At 49.0% G+C, this 15,021-nt stretch overlaps 1 protein-coding gene across 2 annotated transcripts in view; it reads right to left on the reverse strand.

Moving 5' to 3' along the window:
* The window catches only part of Iqsec3 (IQ motif and Sec7 domain ArfGEF 3), a 94,967-nt gene that overhangs the window by 48,178 nt on the left and 31,768 nt on the right, over nt 1–15,021 (reverse strand). For both annotated transcript variants that reach the window (XM_052172653.1, XM_052172654.1), the window contains exon 3: nt 1,608–1,878. In XM_052172653.1, coding sequence (XP_052028613.1) covers nt 1,608–1,878 — 271 coding nt within the window. The remainder of the gene's footprint in view (nt 1–1,607; nt 1,879–15,021) is intronic.

Here is a 15,021-nt window from a genome sequence, read left to right on the forward strand (position 1 = left end):
GTTCTCCATCCTTAGTGTTCATATGTTTCCGGAAGGACAGAACACACATCTCATCGCTTTTCCATACCTCAGCCCTTCCGTATTTCAAACTTGTCTTCTCATCTATGGTTTCTTCATGTGGCCATAAACTATTCTGTTTTCCTTCTTCAGGACTTCCAGAGTTCTCATTCTGCATCCAGAATGCAGAAGGACTGAAGGAGTTTGAAGTCAAGGACTGCTGGTTTCCCATCCCACTGTCCTACGGCTTTAAGGGGTCTTCTCTGAGGCCCCTGCCCTCGGAAGAGGCCCTGAGTGCTGTGTGCCCCAATCTCACTAAGAGCGGAAGTTGTGAATTTATACTCAGCCGAAGCCCTGGGCTCCTGCTCTAAGTCTGTGTTCTCACCTAACACAGAGAACACCACTGCTTTGGGCATTGTAAAACTAATTTCAGAATTCTTCCTATTTTCTCTGACTTATTTTTATTTGAAGCATCTTTCCATCCATTAAAAAAAAAACAAATCTTGGATTCAGTTATTAATGTTTCAGTTACTGCTCTTTAGCCTTATCTTATCAGAATGCTTGATAACTATAACTTTCATATTTTTATCCAGTGCCTTCTCAAAATGGGGAACTAGGCAGAACCAAGGACAGTGATCGAGTTCCCTGGATGTCGACCAGATACAAAATGCTGATGATTTGGGTTTTGTTTCTGTCTCACAAGTTCTACTTTGGAAAAACTCACACCTGTCTGTGTTGTCATCTGATCCACATAATCCTGTCTTGTCACATCAATAACATGATGGATTTTGCCAACGTGCTTTACTAAAAGTCAGGCACATTGCCCACTGCTGGTCCCAGCCCAGGATGATCACTTGGCATCAATGTCCCCCAGAAGGAAAGAAGTTAGTTTGGCTTTACTTAGTCCTCCTGGCTTACGGAGATTTTGCCTTGTTCACGGGCCAAGGCTGTGTTCTTCAGGGCCTACACATTACAGAGCTAGCCGGGCTATTGGCAGGAACTGACGGCCTAGTGCCCAATCTCGCGACGAGAAAAGCAATACCCAGAGTGTTTCCAGGGCATTCCAGGAAACCATGAGGACTGGACCCCAGATCTACCTCTCCAGGTTTAAATCTGTTTTCTAACTCTAATGGTTGCGTCTCCCTCTAAGCATGTGTCCCTCTCCCTGAGGGGAGATCCTGAATGCTGGCAATGCCTTGGTCATTCTGTCAGTCTATGTATAGGCACCGACTTTGTACCCTATTTTGCTAGTGATGCGTAAGAATTGGGCTTTCCCCTGGAAGGCATGGAAATAAAGTTATTTCTTCTGGGTAAAGTGGAAGTGAGGACGCCCCTGATGACAGATGCTTGTTTAGAGATTTACATCTTGTAAAGGACAGAGCCCCTGGATACACTAGCTACAGGCAGAGTGCTACAGTGTGCGAAGGTTGCCCCCACAAAGTCCAGGAAGGGAGTTAAGCATGGCCTCCTGAGGAACTGGTCTCTAGGGAAGGGCAATTGGGGAGATACATAGAAATTGTACCTGCGGGTCCCTGGCATCCTGGACAGTCCCCAAAAGGCAGGGCCCTTCAACCACCCTCCCCACACCCCCCCTTGGAGGCCCTGGGTACCTGTTTATTCTTTAGGTCAAGGGAGAGTTCGTACTCGGAGGCAGCAGGAGTGTGGGAGCAGAGCGCCGTCGCCAGGGCAGGCTGCTGCTGGCCAGGGGAGGCCGCGCGGAGGGGGCCAGCCCGTGGGGAGCCCACCGCCCCTGGCCGCTCCTCCTCCTGCTGTAGCTCCGGGGCTTGAGCCTTCGGGGCATGGGCACTGGGTCTGCCGGCTGCCACCGCTGCCACCACGGAGTCCTCCATGCCCCCACCGGCCTGGGCACAGGAGCCATCACTGTGAACAGAAGGCAACGCGCTCGGTTGGGGGAGAGGAGGATGGCGCATGTGGCCTGACCTGCCTGCTGCTAGTCCTTTCCAGTGGGAGGGGCTCATGGGATATCTCCTGCTGCCCCTCTAAGGAAGGGCTCTTATGACTGGAAAGAGTCACAGGCAGGGTTAACCTGAGATCTGGAGGGTACACTAGGTAGAGAGAGCACCTGGGGCTAGGAGTCAGAACAGAAGCAGAATGGTGAAGAGCGACAGGGCTCATCACATCCGGGATCTTCGTCTTAGCATCTCGGCTAGCCTGGCTGGTAACTTAAATGACCTGCCACCTGCTCCCGGTCTGGAAATGGCCATGCTAACTGTGCAGGCTTCATGGGACGTGGAAAGGTCCAGTTACTGCACACCTTCAAACTGCCTGGCTTGTGAACACAGTGCTAGCCCCTGTGGTCGTCACCGGTCTGGGTCCATGGCCAGACATCACTTGGGAGGTTTACTGGAACTTGCTATATCTTTAAACGGCTTTTAGGGAGTGATATCAGAGGCCAAGCTTGGGGCTGGGCCTCTGGAGAGGAGGGAGCTTAGAGAGGCCTCTGTTCTTTGCTAGCTCCCCATGCTTTCCTCCCATGGAGCCCCTAGCTGGGTCAGCTATTACTGCCTTCCTCTTGCCTTCCTTAAGATCCGGAGTTAGTAATTTGGGCTGCTTCTTTCTCCACTAGCCTCCAAGTTGTGCTCTACTTCAAGGCCTAGAGCTAAGTCCTTCTCTAAGAAGCTCCTCAGGATGACTGTAGCTTTCCCTGCTCTGTCTTAGAACACAGAGCTGTCCTCAGAGAGTCGCTGTATACTGCACAATGGAGAACAGTGGTATAGTTAACAGCCGGCTCCAGCCCAGCCTTCACTGTGTGGCGCTGGTCATGTTGCCTCTGAGTCTGGGGTTTCTTGTCTGCATAACCAAGGTTAATACTGACTTTAGTGAGTTACAATAAGGAACACAAGAGTCTATGGATATAAGGTCAATTCTGACCTCAGTGAGTTCCAGCGAGGATCACAGGGGTCTAGTGTATAAGGAGGTTAGCACAGGCTACGTGCTGAGTGAACTCTTCTTTCTACGCTGTCCCTTCCTAGAGGCCAAGACCTGGGTTCTATTTGATTCTTCTCTCCCTGCTGAGAGCTGAGCAGATGATAAATGCACACAGTTACTGATGTATGACATGAAGTGAACCAAGGGTCTGCAGGACACTCCTGCAGCAGACAGCAATAGAAAGTCAGGATTGGAGGAGACCTTGGGGTCATACAGGGACACCTGTTCAACTGTGACAGAGGAGGAGCAGGGGGCCAGAGAAGGGGGTGGCCCTGGCACCGGAGAGCTGCGAAACCTCAGGAGTTACTTCTTCCAAGACTGCTCCCCGAAAGGTCCTCTAAACTCTGCTAGAAGGACCTTTCCTGTGCTTTCCTTGGCCTTGAGGAACACAGATACTCCTTATAGAGTCTCCCAACCCCCAGAGGTGGGGTGAAGGACCCCCATCTCTCTCTCCCAGCTGTCCCAGCCTTCCTTATGTCCACAGATGAAGAAGAGCTCATGGGTGTGCCTCAGCCACAGGAGCATTGCTCCACAACATAGCACTCCAGTCTATCACTCCCTGTGTGGCCTCCGGACAAGCCACATGTTGGGGTGTGGCAGCCTAGACATCTTCCATGTTTTCTCACTACAGTCACTAGAAAGTTCTTTTGGCCATTCTACTTCAACACCTCTTGCTATAGCATATGTCTCTTCTTACTCCTAAGTGTATGGAAATGTCCCTCACCCACAAATATGTCACCTTGCCTCCAGGGCTGGGCAGAAGCACACGCTTACCTTCTTTTCTCCAGCCTGTCCCTGCCTCGGTCTTGGTCCTGACAGCCAGAGCTACTTGATCTTTTAGGGGACTGGGCACCACTCAGGGCTACATAGACATTTATTTTTAGCAGTTGACCTGTGCCTGTCAAGAGGCTTCGTGGAGTTGTTATCTTTTGATGCCTGTGTTCTGCCCATGAAGCTGTAGGTTGGTAGATAAATCTTGGCTTTGCCTTCCTTCCCTGGGCTCACCTATGGGAGGATGATGGGAAGTTGGCCATGAGCCACCTGAACTGCTCTTTCCAACGCAGTCAAGATTAGATAGTGGAGGGAGATGATCATAGCTTCACTATCAGGAAATATGAATTATAATTCTGCTCTGTTCTTGTCTATGTGTCCTTGGCCCATTAGCCACCTTCTTTGCAACTTTATCTGTCCATCTACAGACTGGATAAGTACCTTGCAAGGCTTTGCTGTAAGGAACAGATAAGGATATATCCACTGCCTAGCGCACACTTGGGCCTTAATAAATAGAGGGCATGGCTTGTTTCTGAGCCAGAATCACACAGTGTGAGCTATTCTGAACTAGAAGCCATTTCCCCACATTTGGTTTTCTGTTAGCCTTCACAAAACTGAATAATAAGGTTCTCCATATAACATACGGCCTTACCGGCCCTCCAGTGGCTTCCTTGAGGCTTACCTGATCCCTATTCTGTGCACAGAGAAGAGCTCCTGGTTCTGAACATTGTCACCTGGGGCATGTTGGCTCCTCTCTGCTCACTGCCTCTGTGCAGACTCCTTGGTGGTACCTAACACAATGTGACCTTCCCTGGATGGGCATTGTCCAGAGTCCATTGTGTCAACCTGTGAATTGGACCCTTGGCCACGGAGCAGAAGAGTTCTCCATACTCAGAACTGTTATTTTGTGTCTAAGCACCAGCAGAATGGGCCCTATGCCCTGTTTAGACAGATACTTAAAGAAATGCTGGGATTTTCATTTGGAACTATCATGTTAAGCTATTGCAGATGGAGGACTAACTACTCCAACCTAGAGGTGGTGATCTTAGGTGTATATTCCCTTATATTTAAACCCAGAACAATGCTTCTTCCAGGGCATAGGCTGTGTCTCTGCAGCTCCTTAATGGGTCAGGCTCTAGACAGCCTAGCTGTAACAGGGGTTCTGTAAATGGGAGACATACACTCATTCTGCAAACAAAATAGCTTCCTTATAGTTTTGCCTCTAAGAGTCTAATGGATGTCTAGGTGATCTCAGCTCCCTTGGGCCCAGATATGATGCCCTTGCCCTTAACATTGCTAGCGTGTGAGTGGTCGTGGGAACCCACTTGAAAAGGCAACATTCAGTTGCTCAAAGGACCATCACACATGACAGATGACCCATGTGTCAGAACTAAACATCACATGTGAAGAAGGTGATGGGAAATTAGCCTATGATTTGAGGGTCACTAGATGTCTACTGTGCATGCCCCATCCCGGCCTATGTCGGCATAGATAAATCTCTCCTTGGGTTTCTTGTGACTTCTCCATGCTGTCCACTGTGTACATTGTCAGAACCACCTTCCTGAAATGAGGGATACTCTGCCCAGGATTCCAGGGCTGGGGGAAGAAGTCCATTCATAATTAGCCCAGTGAATGACCTCTCCCCTCATCCGTACCATCACCAAGTCTGCCGAGCCCTCTCAGGTCATGGTGCATCTCATAGGATACTTCTCTTCCTGAATGACCATTTTGCCCACACCGTTCTCCTTCTTGTTAACTATTTTAGGACTCAACTAGTGCCTGTGGGAAGAGCTGATCTTCCTTCTATGTCCCGCTTCTTACTTTGAACAGGTACATTTTGACATTTGATTTTCTTTCAGTAGTAACATTCTAATTATTTATAAGTGTGCCTCTATTCTGCACTAGACTTCCATGCTAGTGAACCCACCTTTAAATTACAGGTACTTATTATGTCGGGTTGGCTCATAAGATGTGTATAATAAATGTTAATGGATGGATGAATGGACAGGTGGGTAGATACATATTGCTTCATCTTCACTACTTCTCTAAGGGCACAGAGTATGATTTGGTATGTGGTATTTTAATTGTTTCCCAAGGATTGGTTTCTTGCCCATCTACTGAGAGTTGCTATGGGAGATTCATTTTGGCCATGGATTCTATTGTCCCTACCACAAACTACATTAGCACTAGAGTATCTCCCCAAGTCATCCTCCTCAGGAATGTCCACAAGACCAACTAAAACAATTAAAAGTCCATTGAGATCCATTGGGACTCCTCCTACCCCTAATGCTTATAACAGATTGTCTAAGACTAGTGGACTTTTTGCACTTGGACTTTGCCTCTGCTATGTCCCTCATATCCCTATGGAAGTCACCCAATTGCAATGTAAGTAAAAAGTCATCACATGAAGGTCACAATATGCAGACCAAACTCGAGGTGGAGGCATAGCTTGCTGCTCCTCCTCTTTTCTGGACTTTATGCATGCATTCAAGAAGAATACTCATTCGGGGCAATGGTCACAGAGAAGTTTCTGTGCCAAGGGCTGCAGGTGTCTCTGGAGACACAGGGAAGATGCTTAGAGAAAAAGCTATACATAACTGTGCAGAAACTCGTCATTATCTTCAGTGCTGATGGAATGCTTAATCAAAGATCAGAAAGCCTGAGAAGGGTAAGGTTCCTGCTTCTGCTCCTGAGCAGCCAGATACCCAATGCCCTGCTCTCTCATCTGAAAAAAAAATGGGGATGTGAATGCTTCCCTTCCAGATCAGATGGAGATGGAGTGAACTCACAAATAAACTGTGTCCATAAAGCTCTACTTGGGAAGGGACAGTCCCCTTTCGGCTCCTTAGGAGCCCCTAGTAGATCATACTTTGCAATTTCAGGAACTAGAGGAGACAGGGGCAACTTGAAAATAGGAGAGGAAATGGGGGCTTTGGAGAGGGGACCAACTTTCCCTAGGCAGAGGCTAACTTGCCTGGCAGTCTTGCACACTGTTGGGATGAGGTAATAAGGAAGCACACAGACCCCAGGGGTCGGTGGCAGCAGATGCTGTCCTCTACAAGGGCCATATGTGTATATTTTCATACCACTGCAGTAGTTACAACAATAATTACCACAGACCTTGCTGGAAGGGTTTTGAAAGCTGAAGGACTCCCCTTTTGTGTCGAGGCCCCTCCCGAGGGCCTGGACACCCACATTAGATTATTCCCGATTCTGCCACTCATTCCCAAAGCTCCTCTGGGACAAAGAAACAAAGCATTTTCTAGACAAAAGCTAACAGCACACTTCACAACCCCTCAAGATTTTTTATCCTTTACTAAAACACATTTCTTTTTTCTCCTTTCTTTGAATCAATGGAGTAGTTTTAGATGGCCATAATGAGCGTAGGAAGCCAAAGGTCTTCTCAGGCCCCAAATGGGACCAGGGAAGGGCTGAGACTAGAGAAGACCAGTGTTAGTGACAGACAAGAACAAAGTTGGGGAGAAAGCTGAAAAATCCTACACAATATGGGCAGAACAAGGCCAGGCTTGGCCTCTCTTCCTTCTGTGCTCTCTGGCACTGGGACATCACCCTCTCTTAGTGGACTCTGCTTTGTCACCATGCAGCAGCATTCTAGACAAGATGCCTCAATATCTGGAAGGAAAGAGAAGCTGACTTTCTAGTTCTTGAGCCTTGTGCCCCACCAGAGGCCATACTCTCCCACCCCAGCTCTTGCTCACAACCCTCAGCACACCCCAGATCCCTATGCAGAAGCCTCCTGTGTCTTCCTGGGACCATTTAACACAAGCTTCCCTGGCCCATAGATCCTTGACTGCCATGACCCAATCTGGAAGTTAGGTCTACCATAGAAGCCCTAGGAGGGGTCCTTCATTTCAAGCCACAGCCCCTCTGGTGGTGACAGCCCTGCCCCACCCCACCAGCTCCCTAGGCCCTAGTTGAGATGCTATTTGCTTTTCCTATTGGCCTTATACAAGCTTTGGCCTTACAGCTGTCTTACAAGGGTCTGTTGAGCTTGCTTTGTCTCCAGGGCTTCCTATCAAAGTGAGAGTAGCTTCTTGTTTGAGCACCAGTCATCACCTTATCATTCTGAGATCATAGAGGTGGTCAGAGATGCTGGCCTGGTGGTGAGCTGGCAGTTCCTGTTTTATACATGCAATGAGAGCCATCACCATCTGCCGGGTCCCAGGACGCTTGTCACAGTCTCCTATGGACAATATCTTTCTAGACCCCAACCCGAACCTAACTGTCTCATGTATGATGTCTTCATGTTGACAAGCATGCCATGTTTCCACAAGCATGATGTAGTTCTGATGTTAGAAATGAGTTCCGAGACTCTTCTCTGCCCTTTGCCACCCTCGGCTGGTGGTATTGTTTCTGGAGTTGTGGTGATTGGTTATTCTCAGCTGTCAATGTAGTGAACTCTAGAATCAACTGGGAGGTGGGACTCAGTTTCTCAAATCATGGTAGACAGCTGAGGAGCGCTGTGAACTGACATTGTCTTGCTTCATGTTAGCCAGTCCTCTAGGAAGCTCCTGTCTTCTGACACCCTTGTCTCCCTCAGTCTTATGATGAGCCTCCAGAACCTTCCCTGAACATACATGTACCCTAATATAATGTCAAAGCTGGTCTGGGCAACACTTAGAATGTCCAGCTGCACTAGGACTGTGTGTGACCCCCGCGTTTTGAGGCTGAAAATGTAATTGTCCATCCACAAGGAACCCTCATAGGGCTTGTTAGAGTGACTGCCCAAATCTCGTGCTCGTGACTCATCCATGAGACAGGGCAGGGTTGTGTCTTCCCACCTCTGTAGAGTCCCATCGTTGTGCCTTTGTCCTGTCCCAACCCTGGCCACCCACCTTGCTTCTTCGTCATTGTCCCTGAGCTAGTTCCAAGGAAGGAAGCTGCTCACAGGCTCAGTATGACCACATGCCACAGGAAGACATGGACTACGGACTTGCTGAAAACTGTCGCTTGGTATGTGACACCCCAGACTCATGATCTAAGGTCTTAGCCCTTGGCTGGTGGTATTGTTTTTGGAGCTGTGGTGATTGGTTATTCTCAGCTGTCAATGTAGTGAATTCTAGAATCAACTGGGAGGTGGGACTTCTGGGCAGGACTGTTGGGGACTATTTTGTTAGAGCAACTGGGGTGGGAAGATCCACTCTTTGTTCTCTGGGTTGGGGTTCTAGACTGTATGGAATGGAGAAAGTAAGTTGAATGCACATTTGAGTTTCTCTCTTTCTCAACTGCGGCTGCAATATGGCTGCCGCCTCGACCTCCCACTGCTGCGACTTCTCTGCTGTGGCAGACCTTAACCTCAAATTAGGTTGCTTTTATCAAGGTACTTTGTCAGAAGAGCAGTCAAAGTAACCGAGTTAGTAGGCTCTGGATACTGGGAGAGCCAGGGCCCAGCCTGCAGAATTGTCGCTAGGAGCAGGGTTTTGGAGGTCATATCCAGCCTCTGCTTCCTGCCTCTTTCTCTGCTCCATAGCTCTCCATAATTTGGACAACCCCTACCACAAGCTTCCACTGCTGTGAAGTTGTTCTGCTATGCTGTCCCCTCCACGATGAACTGAAACCTTTGGAAACCTGAAGTGTTACTCTTGGTGGTTATTATGGAAGGTAATTACTGAAGGACTCAGGTGAGTATAGCAGCATCACGGGTAGAGTAAATGTTGTTTCAAATACTCTCAGTGACTGTGGAGCAAAACTCCTTATGGCATCCCTGGAGCCCCTCCTAGCTTTCCTCCCACGGGGCTTTTCTAGAGTCCTGCTGGCTTTCGTTGCTCCAGTAGAGAACAAGTTAAGCTATCAGACTGGCCCCATGATTTCCCACAGTCCTAGTAGGAAGGCTTGCCAGCTTGCGCAGCATCAGAGGTGACGAGCACCAGCCAGAGCCTCTCCACTACATATTGACTTTGGGAGGAAGCCTCAGAGAACCCAGCCTGCTCAGCAGCTGTGGGGCAGGACTGAGCCATAAACCCTTCACTCCTGAGATTAAATTAATATCTCCTCTCCTAGGAGCAGACAGGCAAGCTCTGAGCTGGCAAGGGGACCTTTCTGATATAATGCCTGGCTCTCTATATCATCATAGCTTCCATGGTGACAGCCCAGGTCTGGCTTAAACGTTCCATCTCCTGCCTGATGTCTAGAAAATCCCCCAAATCTGTTGCTCTAGTTGCATGGCAATCATCTGAGACAATCCTTTTTATGATTTCTGTCTTAAGTAAGACCATCCATTCAGTCTGTTTTGAACATCAGGCTCTTTTCAGCCAGTACTGAATTTGCCACAGTGAGAACAGACCTCTTTGGATGAGAGTCCCTCCTGGTGAACTGTCCTGCCATGAAGAAGAAGAAGGAGGAGGAGGAGGAGGAGGAGGAGGAGGAGGAGGAGGAGGAGGAGGAGGAGGAGGAAGAGAAGAAGAAGAAGAAGAAGAAGAAGAAGAAGAAGAAGAAGAAGAAGAAGAAGAAGAAGAAGAAGAAGAAGAAGAAGAAGAAGAAGAAAGCTCTGTCTGAGGGGCCCAGCACAGTGACTGTTAAAATTTTGGCCTAAGTGCTCCCCCAAACCATGTGTTGGTTGCTAATATGTGGCTCTACTAGGAAGGAAAGGAACATTTAGGACATGCAGTCTGGTGGGATGAAGTCAGGGCACTGGGGTGTGCTCTGTAGAGGGATAGTGATACCCAACCCTTTCTCCTCTTCTCTGTTCTCTTTCTTCCCTGTGAGGCCATCTCTCCTTCTATCTCTCTCCTTCCTGACTGCATTGAAATAAGAAACTTCCATCATCATGTATTCCCTCTACCATATGGGGCCCAGAAACAATGGAACCGCATGACCATTGACTACAGCCTTTGAAACTGTGAGCCAAAATACACCTGCATACTTCAAGTGGTCTTCCACTGGTCCACCCCTGGCTGTTAATCTAAACACTTCTCAGTTGTATTGAAAATCTCACTCCCCGACCCCTTGAGTGTGTGTGTGTGCGCGCGCGTGCGTGCACTCGCGCGCACGCATGTGCTGGAGTAGAAGCAAGAGTCTCACGTGTTCTTGTTAAATATTCTACCATCAAGCTATTCCTAGGAAGTCCAGCTTTCAAGAAACTAACATCCACTGAGTTCTTAGGACATGTCAGGCATTTTCCCACCTCATTAACATATTTAATGCCCCCCAAATATCCCAAAGGTGAGAGCTGTTGCTGTCCCTGCATCCACACTGGCGAAGGTGAGACCCATTAAGTCCCTTAACGGAGGTGAAGTTTGTAAGCACTATGCCTAAATTTAAGTTTGAATTTGAATTTACTCTACTCATCACTGTCACCTGCTCCACACTGAACCATCATGAAGTCTCCCTGCATCCATTCCCTCCTGTTGAGCACTTCACTATACCCTTGTCTTTGGAGGGCATCAAAACCCCCTGGGAACCATCCTTTGATCCCTGGAGGGGAAAGGGGACTCATGTTTTTAGTAATGTACAAACAGAATCTTGCTCACTAAGGTGATTTTCCATCATGAATTAGCCAACTCATGCTGTTAAGATATATAAATCTCCTACAAATATTTTTGGTAAGATCGCTTCCCTGGGGACTCAAGGAGCTCTCACTGACTCCCTAAGCCTTCTTTGGCACGGACACAGAACATGATGACCACACTGAGAGCTCACGGGGCTGTGTGGGTGCTGGTACCTGTGGTCCAACCCAGCTGACACATTCAAGCATGAGTAAAAGAAGCAGGCCTCACAGCCACCACTGGCTGCTGCTGCCTTTGAATGGCTTCTGGTCTTCACCTCTGACAGACTCTACCCTCCTGGCCCATCTTCTTCAAGGGGATACAGAGTTCTTTCCCAAGGTCGGTCAGGAGGATACCCAGGCTGCCAGTTCCGTACTGAGAAGTGTGTAGCTGATGTTGGGTCGGGACACTTCTCATGAAGATGAAGGTGAGAGCCAACCTCCTCAGCCCTCTTTGGATCACATGAGTCCTTGGATGTGGAGCAGAAGAATGTCTAAATCCAGGACAAAGCTGGGATTTGACAATGCATCCCTCAGACCGTGCTGAAGAAATGGAGGCACAGAGAGGGGATGCCCCCTTTCTTGTGCTGGTAAAAGTTCTGGACTTCGGAGGGCCCCAGCGTCCATCAGCCCGAGTTTCCTCAGCTGGAATGGAGATGACAAGCCTCTTCCAGTGGAGTCCCTGCCCCTCCTGCCCCAAGTTTTTACAACACTGGACAGACATTCTCTTTAGTCCTCTGGCTGTTCCTCCTGCCAGGGCAGCTGCACACACCGGCCTTCTCCATCTCCTCATCAACAGTCTTTGTCTTATTAATGTTTCTTTTGTAGTCCAGGTTGGCCTTGAACTATTGATGACCCTGCCATAGCCTCTGGTATGTTGGGATCACAGGCATATTGCCACCATGTCTACTGTTTGTCTGTCCTTTTAAAAGATCTTAAAAGAGATCTCTAGACGCCTCCTGTCTCAAAGCATCTTATCCTCTTAAAAAGGAAATCAGAATGCCTTATACGATTAAACCAGTCTTGCTATAAACGATTTCTTTTTTCCAACTCTTGATTTGATTTTTTTTAATAAAAAGATTTTTATTTATTTATTTTTGGTCTAACATTGGGTGTCATTGTGGAATTTATAAATTATTTTTTTATGGATAGGCGATAGGTTAAATGATGATGAAGTAGTAAAAGTGCCTTTCAGAGGGAAATGAGACAGAGCTCAGGAAGGTGTGGAAGACTCTTCAGGCCTTCAAGGAGAGGATGGTGCTCGTGGAAACCAGAAAAGAACATTGGAAAAATTTGCATCAGGCAGTTTCAGTAAATAAAATTAAAACAGCTTCACTAGAAAAGGGGGCCATCTGTGCCAATGACAAGCACTGTGGGAACCCCAAGGTACTCCTGGGGTACGGTTCCTTCTGCTCTGGAAGTCCATGAATGGGTTTTCAGTGGGACCAAGAGGGAGAGGCTTCACAGATTCTCAGGGTCAGATTTCTTTCCCTCTAAGACCCGGTCCTCCTCGACCCTTTCCATGGCTCCAGACCCAGATGGATGCTGTCCCTAGGGTCCTCAGAAGTCCCAGCGAGGAGCAGGGCTAGGATTCTCTGGTCTATCCCCACTTTCTGCAGGACCCACTGAGTCCTGTAGTCTATACATGGGAGGTTTAAGTTTCCACCTAAGGACTCGTGGGAACGTCAGCTGTGCCGTGTCAGGGCAGGGCACTGCAGGATCCCCGAAGGAGGGGTCCTTTTTTCTTTTTTATCTCCTCTGCCATACATTGCCTCCCTGGTGTGCAGACACTGAGGCTCCAGGGCCAGGGGACTGGCAGGCTAGGGGACTGCCCCAGGTATCTTGAAGGATGTCATGGGAAGATGCCCCAGCAGTGTGGCCTGGATGGCCCCCTTGGCTGGTCTAAATCAGTGGGTGAGATAGGTTTCAGGCGGCCTCTGGGCCTCAGTGACTACAGGAACAGGCATGTGAAAACTGTAATTGTCTAGTAAACACAAGCTGGCCCATTGATCCACTTCAGGCCCATTACAGCCAGCTGGGTGAAGGCTGGCGGTGGGTGAATTAGGGGTTTCCCCAGGCCAGTGCAGGACCTCTGCCTGATAGTCCTCCCAGAACGATCCCGCCTTGAGGGTACTGAGTTGGTTCAGCATCCCGCAGATCTCTAGGACCTGCTGTAGGCATCGCTGGTCAGCTGGTTACCAGGTAAGGCTTGGAAGTCACTACCCAAGGCAGGCAGGGTAGGACCAGGGAAGCCTGGTTAGGACCGAAGTTCCTGGAGGAACTATAAACCTGCAGACCAGAGGAGGATGCAGGCTACAAATTCCTCCTCTTCCTCCACCTCCTCCTCCTCCTCTTCCTCCTCTTTTCCCTCCTCCCTAAACAAAATGGTAGAAGGTGGTCCATTTAAATATTATCAGTAGTTCATACTGTATGATTAGAGAGCATTTTCATTTTTTTCTTTTTATTTCTGCATCCACTAGACTTTCAAAAGGAAATATATGTGATTTAAGACCAAATGAAATGGCTAGATGGATTTTCCTTGAGCTCTAGGGGGATGAGGCCTTGGAGTTGGACCTGACTCTGCTACTAGATTTCACTGGCTGGGGTCCTTTTGCCATGAGTCCTTATGTGCACATGGACATCACATCTGTCTCACAGACGTGGGTATGCTGGGATGACTGCCTGGAAACAGGGTCGAGGCGACGGAGATGCAGCAGGCACCAAGGGAGGACTCTCTTCTGGATGCTGGGGCTCCAGGATTCCCAGCTGTGAGTTCCTCTTCCTCCTGCTGGGTTTCCTCTGCCACACGCCAATCCGCCAATCCCGCCAGCCACCCACCTCCCATTACTCTAATGGAAGCCAACCATCCTCACCTCAGTCCTATTACCACCCACGGAGAGAAGTGGGCTGCAATTGTGTGAGGTGCTGAGGTGCTGGGAGGCGGCTGGCCAGCTTTTGGGTCAGCCATTGTTCTGAATGTCAGTGGTAGCTGCAATTACAAGCTTATTCAGCTCCCAGAGCACAGCCCTGTTTTCACAGTAGTGAGGAGGAGGGAGGGAGGGAGGGAGGGGCCAGCACCAGGTTCCCAGCCAGCGGTGGGAAGAGGGGGAGAAACTGGCGCATAGCTGCTGTTTTCTGCCTGGTCACAGGGATACAATATGATACTGCTGCGGAGTGGGGCTCCTCTAGCTCCCCAGGCTCCCGCTTGAGGGTTCAGTTCCCTGGCTAGCAGGCACAGGCCGTCTGTCCGAGCTGTGTAGGAGTCAGTCTCCTCATCTTGCTGCAGCAGCCTCAGCCAGTCCACAATGGCTCCTTTGCACCTGGCTCCCTGGTGCCCGTCGCTGCCTCCCCTTCACAGACAAGCTTTCAGAGTTACTCATTTTCAGTTCTTCCCTCGCCAACAAGCAATGCTCGCTGGCAGGCTCCAGGTCTAGAGAGATTCATTCCTGACACAGCTACCAGCTGGGGACCTAGGGAAGCTGCCCTCTCTTCCCTGGGCTTCTCTACTTCTTTGGGAGTCAGTAGGGGTTCCTCTAGACCTCTGTGACTTTCTGTCTACAGTGTTGGCCTCAAGATAACACAATTGAACAGGTAGGTAAATTCTTGCATCCTCTAAGAGAAGAGCCTGAGGATTAAGAAACAGGTAAGTCCCTGATTCAGCCCTGCAATAGGAGAATGATATGCTACAAACTTGTTCACCTTGACCTCAGTTGAAAAGCAGAGGAAAAAGAGGAGGAAGAGACTCCAGAATTGGATAAATGATCTTACTGACTGGTTTTGGATTCTTTGTCACTCAAAAT

The sequence above is a fragment of the Apodemus sylvaticus genome, chromosome 2 (genome assembly GCF_947179515.1).
Source record: "Apodemus sylvaticus chromosome 2, mApoSyl1.1, whole genome shotgun sequence".
Lineage (NCBI taxonomy): Eukaryota > Metazoa > Chordata > Mammalia > Rodentia > Muridae > Apodemus > Apodemus sylvaticus.